The 12,344-nt window shown below is 46.1% G+C and overlaps 1 protein-coding gene across 1 annotated transcript in view; it reads right to left on the bottom strand.

Moving 5' to 3' along the window:
- CAPN14 (calpain 14) overlaps positions 1–12,344 on the bottom strand; it is a 59,743-nt gene that overhangs the window by 17,644 nt on the left and 29,755 nt on the right. Inside the window, 9 exon segments of the mRNA XM_054475455.2 lie at positions 877–1,040; positions 2,157–2,231; positions 5,000–5,085; positions 7,237–7,302; positions 8,223–8,397; positions 9,682–9,818; positions 9,954–10,072; positions 10,875–10,928; positions 10,931–10,943. Coding sequence (XP_054331430.1) covers positions 877–1,040; positions 2,157–2,231; positions 5,000–5,085; positions 7,237–7,302; positions 8,223–8,397; positions 9,682–9,818; positions 9,954–10,072; positions 10,875–10,928; positions 10,931–10,943 — 889 coding nt within the window.

The following is a 12,344-nucleotide window of genomic DNA, read 5'->3' as shown; positions in this document are numbered from 1 at the left end:
TTATGCCCTCCCATCTTGCTCTTCCACCTGGAGGTCTTCTCCAGATACACTGACTGGAGTTGTTCCCACCACTGTGCCTTTGTCTTGCTCAGTGCCTGGCCCAGGTGTTATACCCCACAAGCATGTGCTACCTGAGTAAGCAATTGTATTAACTCCCTGGGAGGTGACCATGATCCTAGGGGCCTTTGCATTTTAATAGACGCAAAAGCTTAGCTTAAGGTCAGCTTCAGACTTTGGGGGAAATACTGTGTGAAAAGGGGGACTCCAGAGCTAAGGCCATCCTGGCCTGCTGAGGTCACACCCCACAGGCCTTGCCTTCAAAACGGATGGCTCACTATCTCCAAAGTGGAGGAAGGGACAGGGTCACCAAACCTGTCCCATCTTGGGAGTCCAGACAGGTTTGTCTCCCGTATCTAGTGATCCTGGGAAGCCCTGGATTTGTGTTTCTCCCAGGCTCCGGGTGAGAAGCACCCGATACAATTTCTATTTCAATTCTGCCTAGTTAGGGGGTGGTTACTTCAGTGTTTTCAGTGGTCTTGTCCCAAAACTAAAAAAGATTCTCCCTTGCCCCTGCTTTTACCATGCCTGTGTGCCTGTGACCCCCGGTGCTGACTGGGACAGGGCAACCCTCTGGGAAGATGCAGCACCACAAGCTGGCAGCTTGACTGAGAGGACTGTGCCTTGGTGCACATTGGGACCAAAGGTGCCCTGTCTCCCCCGTGGTCATAGCCCAGGGCCCCAACACACAGTGAGGCAAGCAGAGCCTCCTCCCCACTCAGCCAATGCAGAATTCGTGCTCCAGCCCCCTGTGCAGTCACCCTCACACCTGCGCCCACAACCTCACCCCGAGAGCCCTGCTCCTGTGCACATGCTCACCCTGCAGCAACTGCCTCTGGCCACCAGCTGTGCTCCGCTTCTCCCATCTCCCCTCCCGCATGGTGTACGTCCACTTCTGGGCAGCCTCCTGGCTCAACAGGCCTGGGGTCAGTTTACAGATAACCAGGAGCATGAAATGTGTTTTAAAGTCCTGCAGCATCATCCTGTGGAGAGGAAGAAGGAAAAGCACAAAGAGATGGACCAGATAACGCCTAGTCATCAGGACCCATGGGGAGGGTGAAACGGAGCAGTGGGCATCCCAGCCCTCTCATGGACAAAGACACCAGCTCTTGTGCAGAGCTGAGCTGGCGATGGGCACATGAGCTAGGGCTGGCTAGATCCCTGTGAGGGTCCATCGTGGGGAGCTGGAGCTACTGAGAAGCCCCACCCTCTGGCTGGAAGCAGCCGGCCACATGGCTGACTGGGGGAGATGTTCCAGTTTCTGGAAATCATGATGATAGCAGCTGAATTAAGGCATAGCTAACTAGTCATTTGTTTTATCTATAAATGTTCAATAAGAATTACATATCAGTTCTTAATCATTAATTCATGAAGATCTTTGCCCCTACTTGCTAACTTGGGGCCTGCGACACTCTATTTAAGCTGTCTGATGCTCAGTTTACTTAACCATACAGTGGAAAAAACAGGAATTTGCAGAGCTTGAGTTCAGTGAAAGACCTTCCGAAGGGAGAGGGCGGTGGCAGGCCGTACTGGATGGTTAATGGGAGCAGTCCTTGGAACAAGGGTTGACATTCACAGTAACGGTGGTGAGCAAAAGCAAAGGAGAACTGATGGGTCCATTTCAGACACCTAGAAGCAGCATCAGCTCAGGATGTCTTGGTGGCCTTTCAAAAAATGAGGTGAGCAGCTCCAGAGTGGGTGGCAGTGTTACTCTGCTCTGGAGGGCACTGGTCAGGGGCCTACCCTATGACAAGACTTTACTGCCTCTTCCTATCTCATGGCCTTTTCAGGACACAAAAGGCAAAACCTGTTTTGAATACATTGAGCAAGAGAGAAGAGAGGAAGCCAGAGAGGAGGAAACAGCCTGGCTGAGCCCTCGCTGAGCTCCACCCTAGTGGCCTCTACTCTCATCACAGAGACAGTGACCGTTTATTTACAGGCGCTGTTTGTCCTGCTACACCGTGAGCTCCTAAAGGGATGGTGCCTTATTGATCTCTGTACATGAGGTTCCCGGCACCCATGAGGCATCCAATAAATGTCTGCTGGATGGGTTTTCAAATGTAGGCCAGGACATTTGTCCAAGTCCCCAAGTCCAATACCAGAATTCTCCGTCATTGTCTTTCCTCAGAAGCAGAATCTTCTCCTTGGGGCTCAGCAGCTCCCATTTACTTGAACTGAAAATAGAAAAGGGAATGAAAAGCTTGTGGGGAGCATGCTAGAAATTCTTTAGTAAAGGCTCTGCAGTGTCATTATTTATTATTATTTTCATACTACTTCAGACAACCAAATTTCCCATTCCATATTATACAGTAGCATGAACATTAATTGATAGCTTACTATGAGCCAAGCACTCGGCTAGATTCTTGACATACATTATTTCATTCAAGGCTAACAACAACCTTGGTGTTCTCATGTTAGAGATTAGGAAATTGAAGTTAAGAGAGATTAGGTCATTTGCTTGAAGTCAAAAATCTATTAAATGTCAGAGCTAACATTTGAACTTGCATATTTTCAAAGCTCATCATTTGAACTTCTACTTCTGGCCGTGAAGGAGTAAGACTGTCCTGACAGCCTCCTACCATCAAGAAATAAAAATGGGACAAAATATAAGAAACTGTTTTCAGATATTGGACAGCAGGCAACAGGGGTCTGTGATCCCAGGAGGCTGGAAACAAATGAGGTGAGCCCTAACATCACCTAGGCTTTCTTCCTAAAGGTAATTTCCCGGCCAGTGCTACAGGGAGAGGGACTCAAAGAAAGAACATAACAGTCTGGCTGAGTGGAGGAGACAGAATCTGAAGTCTGGGGAGATCCAGACAGTCGGAATTTGCTGGGCAAAGTTTCTGAAAGGAGGGGGCTACATGAAAAAAAGGAATTCCAGGAAACTTCATAGGGGTTCCTTTGCATCTTTGGCTGAGCTTTAATCTGTGCTTTCTTAAAGTGAAACTCCCCAAGACTGGACTGTAAGCAGGACACAGTGCTGGGAATCTCAGGCATTCCTACCGGACAGAATTAAAAGACTTTATTTATTTATTTACTTATTTTTGAGACAGACTCTCACTCTGCCATGTACGCTGGAGTACAGTGGTGCGATCTCAGCTCACTGCAACCTCCGCCTCCTGGGTTCAAGCAATTCTCCTGCCTCAGCCTCCCAAACAGCTGGGATTATAGGGCACATGCCACCACACCCAGCTAATTTTTGCATTATTAGTAGAGATGTGGTTTCACCATGTTGGCCAGGCTGGTCTTGAACTCCTGACCTTAAATGATCTGCCTTCCTCGACCTCCCAAAGTGCTGGGATTACAGGTGTGAGCCACTGTGCCCAGCCAAAAGACTTTATTGAATACATGGAAGCTTTACTAGAGATCCCAGAGGGTCTACAATTTAGTAGTGATCAAATTATTCCTGAAATAAAGGTTTGTCTTGACCTTCCCTAAAAGTGCTTAAAAACTTCAAAGTATCAAAGCAATCCCTAAGCAATGTAACTATCTACTTTAAAAAAAGTCCAATACTCTTTAAAGAAATACAATAAAATTCAGTACTCTGAAACTAAAATTTACAATGTCCAGCATGCAATAAAAAGTTATTAGCCATATGAAGAAGCAGGAAATATGACCCATGACCAGGAATAAAGAAACAATCCATAGAAACCACCGTAGAAATGAGAGAGATGATAGAATTAGCAGATAAGGACATTAAAACAGCTATTATAAAAGTGCCCCATATTCTCAAGGATGTAAAGAGAAACATGGACATAAAAAGGGGAGAAACGGAAGAAAATCTCAAGTGAAATTTCTAGAATTGAAAACATAATATTCAAAATGAAAAATATACTGGATGGGATTAACAGCAGATTAAACACTACAAAATAAAAGCTCATCATTTTAATATTCACTATACCTCTGGATCCAAGAAATTAAGAAGCTTGCCTAAACTAAGATCACACAGCTAGGAAGTAACAACACTGTAATTTTACCCATCAGCTGTCTCTAATGTTAGTGCTTGTTCCTCTATGAAAGAAACCGCCATCAGCAACAATATGATGCTAGATTTCTGTAGCACGTTAAAATTTATGTATTTCTTTGGATGACATTTTCCCACATAGATCCAGTTCCTCTAACAACACTGTTTACTAATGTGTAACAAATATAATGCAGCACATTCTATCAGGAGGAATATTGAACTTGTGTTTCTGAGCCTTCATTTTTTCAATATAAAAATGATTAAGTGATAGTGTGTATATGGACATGTTTGTAGACTCTAAAGACCTGTAAAGGATTAAATATTATAAATCTTCATAATGACAGAATGAAGGACTTTAGGACTCGACCCCCCTTTCTGCCTGTGCCCTACAGCCAGTGTCTAGCCTGCAAAACCCTCATTTCTTTAGGGCTGCCATTAGGCAGAAACAACCTAAATGTAGGCATCTAATCAGAATGCCCAGAGGCTACTATATGTAATCAGAGTGTAGAGTCCAATCCAAATCTGTCTACCTTTGACTCAGCAAACCCAGGAGTGTACTGAACCATGCCAGGGAAAGACACTGAACCCAGGCACCAAAGACCTTGGTTGAATCATGCTGTACGACCTTAGGCAATTCAATTAATCCAAGTTTCTCTATTAGTAAAATGGGGATAAAACTGTCTACTTTGTAATAGCATTGTTTGGGGGATTAAATGAGATAATAAAAACTCAAAAGGTTTAGCACAGTGCTGGCAAGCCCTCAAATAAACATCAGCTTTAATTATTATAATGAAAGAGAAAGCAGTCTGTATACCATAAAGCATCTTATAAATGTGAGGGATTGAGCTTCCCAGTCTGAAGGCTTCCTGATCCAGCCTAAGACCAAGGGAAGCACACATTTGAATCTGTGTGCAAATGGCAGCCTCCTTCACCTACACCTACCCGTTCTCACCCCTCCAAGATGTCCCCAAAGTTCACCTGTCACTCCAGTCTCCTTTCCATTCCACTTTTCCCCAGGGGTTCCATAGCTTGACGAGATATTCAGGTCTATGTTTGCAGGTCACCTGCATAAAACAAGAGACAGTTTAGGTGGCTGGGCTGAGTGCAAGCATTCCAGAGATCTGAGTGAGACTTGGGCCTGGAGCTGAGCACCTGCAGTGGAAAATCACAGGCCCAGAGAGAGCTGGTAGAGGAGAAAGTGACTCTGCTTCTTGTACTTACAAGCTGTGAGACCTAGGGTAAATCACCTAACCTCTCTGTGTCTCCATTTCCCGATCTGTGAAATAAGGTCAATAGTCATACCTATGATAGTGGGTTGAATGGTGATCTTCCCTCCCCAAAGAGGATACATACACTTAGAACCTGTGAACATGACCCTATTTGGAAAAAGGATCTTTGCAAATGTAATTAAAGTAAGGACCTGGGTTTGAGATAATTATGGATTAGGGTGGGCCCGAAATCCAAAGACAAGTGTCAGAAGAGAAGGAGACAGGACACAGAGAAGGCTACGTGAAGATGGAGGCAGAGACTGGAGTTATGTAGACCAAGCCAAGGAACACCTGGAACCACTGGAAGGTGGAGGAGGCAAGAAGGGATTCGATTCTTCCCCAGAGCCTTCAGAGGGAGCATGCCCCTGCTCACACCTTGACTTCAGACTTCAGGCCTTCGGAACTAAGAAAATTAATTTCTGTTGTTTTCAAGCTCCCCCGCCCCCAACATTTTATGGTAATTTGTTGTGGCAACCCTAGGAAACCAGTAGACCTTGTGAAAGGAAAATACATCTTGGGACCCCAAAATCACTAATCTGAAGGGAAAAATCAAGTTGGGAACTGCTTAGGGCAAACCTGCCTCTCATTCTGTTCAAAGCCACCCCTCTGCTCACTGAGATAGATGCATATCTGGTTGCCTCCTTTGGAAAGACTAACAGAAACTTGAAAGAATGCAACCATTTGTCTCTTATCTACCTGTGACCTGGAAGCCCCCTCCCTGCTTTGAGTTGTCCCGCCTTTCCAGATGGAACCAAATGTTCATCTTACATATGTTGATTGATGTCTCATGTCTCCCTAAAACGTATAAAACCAAACTGTTCTCTGACCACCTTGGGCACATGTAGTCAGGACCTCCTGAGACTGTGTTACAGGCATGCATCCTCAACCTTGGCAAAATAAACTTTCTAAATTAACTGAGACCTGTCTCAGATATTTGGGGTTCACAACCTACTCAGAGTAGTGCTGTGAGGATGAAATGAGTCCACATTTGTAAGGCAGTTAAACAGCATTTAGCACACAGTACGTGGTATATAAATTTTGTTAATAAATATGGAAATAAATTAAAAGCTCTGGGCACACAGACCAACATAGTTGTTGGAGATCTAGAAGGAAGAAGTTAAGTGTGAATTGAGTCCAAGAAATTTGAAACAGAGTTAAAGGAAATTGGAGGACTTGGGAGGAGTTGGGCCCTCTAGAGAATATCAGAAGTTCTTTAACTTAAACCTGCTGACTTCTTATCTCCATGCTTTGCTTACGCTGCTCCCTCTACCAGAATGCCCTTCTCGCCCCGTACAAATCTTCCCATTACAAGGACCAACCCAACGTCACCTCCTCTGTAAGAGACTCTTCTGACTTCTTCCCAACCCAACTTGATGGAGGTCTTTTCTCTTATCCATGAATTCCTGAAGTCTTTCATCTACACTTTGTTCCCTCAGTTTCAACTTTGCTTCCTCCTCATTTTCAGATATGGTTTGTGACCATACCTGACTGTAAGCCCTTTGCAGGCAGGTCCTGCCTGGTGCATCTTCCTCTCAATGCCTAGTAGAGCTCAAAAGATGGATAGCAATGGAGACTGTCTTATGGAGACTGTCATAAAGAAGTGTGTGAGAGAGGAGTAGAAATTTGGGAGGGAAGAACCAGATGAAATGGTTGTTCTTGGCAGCCCAGAGTGAAGCAAAGTTCAAGGAAGGGTTGTGAGGTACAGCAGGGTGGGAGGATGATTGGCTCAAGGCTGCCCCAGGGGATGAGGTTGGGATGATGCATTGGCAGTGGCAAAGCCTGGACCCACCACTTCACCCCAGGAAATAGATGCCAAGGCACAGGGACCCACCAAAGACTTTACCCACTCTCCAGATGGTGCAGAAACTAAATCCACCAAGATAAGCTAGGGTCCAGAGAGGGAAGGGCAAGGCTAAGAGGGAAACCGAGAGGCCAACCTCAACCCACCTTCCTGATTCCTGTGAGAGTATAGGCATGGCCTTCCACCAGCCCATTCTCCAGAATCTTCTCCTTCTGCAGAGACAAGAGAGGTCCTGATCAGTCTTCTGTTACATACAGCTTATTCTTTGAGTCGTGGGAAGGCTGTTTGGCTGGAGCAGGGGTTTATGGAGAGAAGCATGGGAGATAATCATGGTATGGTACATTGCAGTTTTCAAAGCTCTTTGGTATCCATAGTCTCATTCCACCCTCTCAATAAGTAAGCTATTGTGCAGTGATCATGTCATACCCTCCATTTTACAGAGGACAAACTCTGTTTAGAGTTGTTGAGTCAATGTGTGAGGTGACACATTTGGCCATTAGTGAAGGCAGGGCTGAATTGAGGGCTTCCTACTCCTGTTCCATTGTTTCAATTGTTATCAGATAGGAAGTGGAAAGTGCCTTGCATGTAGCTGGCATTTAATAATTGTTAGCTTCCTTCTCTGCACATCATCTTCTTTTTCCTACTGCCTTCCCTGTCCTGAGGCCCCAACACTGCTGCTCTGGTTTTTTTGTTTTTGTTTTTTAAAACGGAATCTCTCTCTTGTTGCCCAGGCTGGAGTGCAAGGGTGAGATCTCGGGTTACTGCAACTTCCACCTCCCGGGTTTTAGTGATTCTCCTGCCTCAGCCTCCCAAATAGCTGGGATTACAGGTGACCATCACCATGCCCGGCTAATTTTTGTATTTTTCAGTAGAGACGGGGTTTCACCATATTGGCCAGGCTGATCTCGAACTCCTGACCCCAGGTGATCCACCCACCTCGGCCTCCCAAAGTGCGAGGATTACAGGCGTGAGCCACTGCACCTGGCCTTGCTGCTCTGGTTTGAACACCAGGACCTCAGCAGTAGGAGCTGGGTGGAGGTCCTGAGCCCACACCAGGTGAGGGTAGCAGTGGTGGATGGAGGGCATGGGTGCAGGAGAAGAGGACATTCTGCCAGTGGCAGCCCAGTCTTACCCCTGAGTGGGTCTGGCAGCCAATGAGGGTTCTGTTGTAGGTGGCTTTGATGAGGATGTCCCAGAGGTTGCCATGGGCTTCTGCCAGGTTGATGGTCATTGTCACCCCTCCAGTGAAGTCTACAAGAGCTTCAGACACCTGTCCTGACTGCAAGTCTTCATAGGAACCAGAGAGCCTGGCCAGGGAAGAAATAAACATGAGAGGAAAAAAGTATCACGAGTATTTATAATTTTATGTGGCCTCGGCATCCACTTTTAAATAGGAGTTTAGTTTTCTCATACCAAAAGCAGAGCTCAGGCAACCCTGACATAGTTTCCAATACCGTACCCATCCTGAATGGCTCCAGCTGGTGGTCATAGACAAAACTTAGAGGCATCTCTCTTGCCTAGAAGACTGGGAACCCCTCTTTCCCACCACTTCCTTTAAATGGACCATTCAGATGTTTGCCTGAGAACTTAGTGATCACCTGTCACTCACAGCGAGACCTCCTGGAACTACTGCCTGCTTGCTTTGAACCCATCAGTTAAAGCTGCTTGTGGGAAACCTGTTGGGACAACACCCTGGACTCAAGAAAAGGCATGTGTCCACCACAAGTTCATTTTCTCTCTTTCTGCCTGGGCCCCCTGACCTCCACGTGCATGTGTGCGTGTGTGTGTGTGCGTGTGTGTGTGTGTATGTGTGTATGCGTGTGTGTGTGTATGCGTGTATGCGTGTGTGTGTGTATGCGTGTATGTGTGGACGTGTGTGTGTGTGCGTGTGCGTATGTGTGTGAGTGCATGTATGTGCATGTGTGTGTGCGTATGTGTGTGTGTGCGTGTATGTGTGTGTCTGTGTTTGTGTGTGTGTGTGCGTGCATGTGTGTGTGTGCACTCCATGCATGCCAAGTACCCTCTAGGGTCTGTAGGTATGAAAAACTCTTAAACTTTCATATTGCAGTTGTGTCATTGAAGCTGTGCCCACAATCCGACCCCTGATGATCAGATCGCCCCACAGGGACCCAAGCAGGTGGATCCCCTGCTGCTACTCCTTCATCCAGGCCTCTTAGCTGCTGGGGACAGCAGTGATCAGCTAGGTTGAGAGGGTTTCATTCAAAACAAAAGGAAGGGGCATTTAAACTGTAGATTAGATGGTCCGAATGAGAAGCGAAGCCTTTGCTTAGGTTTTCTTTGGATGTATCTTGCTACTTCTTCCTTCCATCCCAGGAGCAAAGGAGAGAATATACACTCAGAGCTCCTATCCCCCTTAATTCCATCCATTAGGGAAAGGCAAAACTCTTGAATGCAGGTTTAGATGAGGCGATCCCTACATAAAAGACTGAATACGTTGTCACTTCTATGTCAGCTAAGACATGCCTCAGGATCTCATTTCATAAACTTTACCTGACTCCACTCCCCTCCCTCAACATTGAGAGAGAGAAAAAGAAGCGATGGGAAGGGGGATATTTCTGCCGGTTTCTTACTTGGCATAGGCCTTTTCCAGAAGTGCTCCCCAGAACAAGTTCTTGTAGGTGGAGGAGACAAAGACCAGCTGGCCAGCCTCATTCACAGGCAGACGGTCATCGATCACCACAGGAACCCAGTTCCCATAGTGCCAGAATTGGAGGGAGAGAGTGGCCCTGGGTGAATGTGGACTGCTGCAGATGGTGATCAGCCCAGAAGGTGAAGACATGGTCCTCCAGGAACCCTTTTTCCTATGGCTCCCTCTGGGCCGAGGACCTGGGAAGACACTCACCCAGAACCGGAAGATGCCAGCATACTTCTCAGTGAAACTCTGATTCAGGGGAACAACCCGGCTCAGGATGTCCTGGTGCAAGGTCAGAGCTTGCAAAGCAGCCAAGAACCAGCAGTCTCCTAAGTCAGACAGCACACAGCATCTGCATGAATCTACTGGGGACTTCATGCCTGCAGGAAATGCGTGGTCCCAATGGCTACCCTCTCTAGGCTTGTAGCCTAGTTTAGGAGAAGAGAATTATATACTGGGTAGGCAGATGATGAGTGAGCAGAGGTGGGGCTGGGAGCATTGGCTGAAATCCAACTTGACCCCAAAACCAGAGCCATGTTCCTGGACCAGCTTTTAGATTCCTGAATGCCCTATCCTCAGGAATTGGGACCTCAACACCACTCACTTTTTCCAAATCTTGCCTCTGAAACTGATTTATGTTCTTCCAGGAAAGCCTCAACCCTTTGGGACTCCATTTCCCTGTCTGTGAAATGGGTATCACCGGACTTGGTTGGGCCTTCCCTGATGACCAATTTACTATTTTAAAAAGGTAGAGTTGAGGCTAGATCTGCTTTGATCCTATTCTGGGGAGGCTAATGACTGCTGTCTCAAGAAGGACCCATTGTGGGAACTAAAATAGAGTGAGCACATTTTGCAAACTTAAAATTTAGACCTGTAAACTGGTAATGAGGACTATGTGAGGACTTAGGCAGGGTATGGCATTCCCACGCATCCCCAGAGGACCAGTTTTTATAAACTTCATGGCAAAGAACAGCATGTCCAGGTAGCGTTCAGGGTTTGCCAGTGAATAGCCATTTTGGGCCTCTCTCCAGTGGGGATCTCTGGCTTCTCTTCTTTATCACCCACTCTGTCTTGGCCAGGCCTGGCCAGCAGGCAGCCTAGTGTCTATCTCCCGGGGCTGTGCAAACTTACCTACTATGCCCTGGCACAGATCCAGCCTTTTGGCCTTGGCAAAATAAAACTGGAATTGCTGTGCAGCTCCTAGGGAAGACAAACAGAATTGTCATTCTGACCTAGAACAAAAAAGCTCCTGGAGCTACAGTGACCACGTTTTCCCATACCCCAAAACTGGACTTATGGGGACAAAGATACAGAATATAGGTGTAATCAGTGCTATCCCAGAAGATCTGGGATACAGAATTCTGTCCTTTGTATTTCTAATTCCTTCTTATAGCTTGTGTAAGTCAGAGCCCTGGAGAACTCTGTGTAGATATTGAGAAATAGCACTTATACCAAAAATGCCTTTTCTTAGAGTTTCTATTAAAAATGGAAACACTTTTATAGGAGGTATTTTCAGTTTTCCTAGATATCTTCTTTCTGTTTTTTCTCCCCTACTCCTCCTTCCTATTCCTGACCCCTAATATGATGGTCTCTTTGGCTTTTCGTGATGAGACGCAGCCTGTGGTGGGGTGGTAGGGGGGGTGGTCTCTGCTCCGTGGCAAGATTTATATTCTCAGTCTTTGCGCAAACACAGTTTCCCCAAGTCAGGTGTAGAACAGAGTCTCTGTGTCAGCAGTTCCCAGGATTTTCTGAGAGAAGTAGGATCTTGGCTGCCATGTAGTTTAGGAGGCTCACTGCAGAATTTTACACACAGTAGGGACTTCATAAGTCTGGGGCTGCAGGTATCAACGGTGATGGGTGAGTAGGGAAGAGAAAAGGAAAGTCTGTGGCACAGGCTTACACTTTACCGTGTTCACTAGCCATGTTCCTGAAATCTTGTATGTAAATCAAGTTTCAGGGAGATGGATTACATTTGAACACATTAAGAAGTTGCTTTTTAAAGGAATTGATGCATTTTATAGAGTGAAGAATACTTTTGTAAAGTGATTAATAGCTTCTTAATTTACATGTTTCATGAGCCTGTTTTGGGGGGAGGAGGTTGGAGAGTTGTTAAAATTTATCTCTCTGGCAGATGGTATTGGCTGTGACTCAGGAAGCCTTGCCATCTCAGATGAAGCTAAACAGTACCTTGATATATTTTTGGCTATAGCTGTTCTGCATATTTCTGGGCAGGACTGAGGGAGGGCTACATCTTAGACCACTCTCAAAATCACCCCTGGTTTTCTCCATCTGGAAAGTGAGAATGTGGGAACATACCCATCCCTTCTCATGGAGATCAATGACAGTAAGACCTGGTGTGATATTGTGAAATGTATATTTGGTCTTCATTTGCTCAGTTTTCTGACATTCAGCCCCTAAAACCTTGGGAATCTCTAGAGTGACAAGAGTGTCCTTTGTATGCTAATGATTGACTGGTGACTGGTGGTCCCTAGGTAGCTTCAGGATAGGGTCGGGTCATTGGAAAGACCAAGGCAGGATTAGAAGGTTGGGACTTTCAGCCCCACCCCCTGATCTCTGGGGAGGGGAGGGAAACTGAAGGTT

Source organism: Pongo pygmaeus, chromosome 12, assembly GCF_028885625.2.
Source record: "Pongo pygmaeus isolate AG05252 chromosome 12, NHGRI_mPonPyg2-v2.0_pri, whole genome shotgun sequence".
NCBI lineage: Eukaryota > Metazoa > Chordata > Mammalia > Primates > Hominidae > Pongo > Pongo pygmaeus.
The sequence above is the reverse complement of the archived record's forward strand: the minus strand, read 5'-3'. Positions and strand labels throughout refer to the sequence as shown.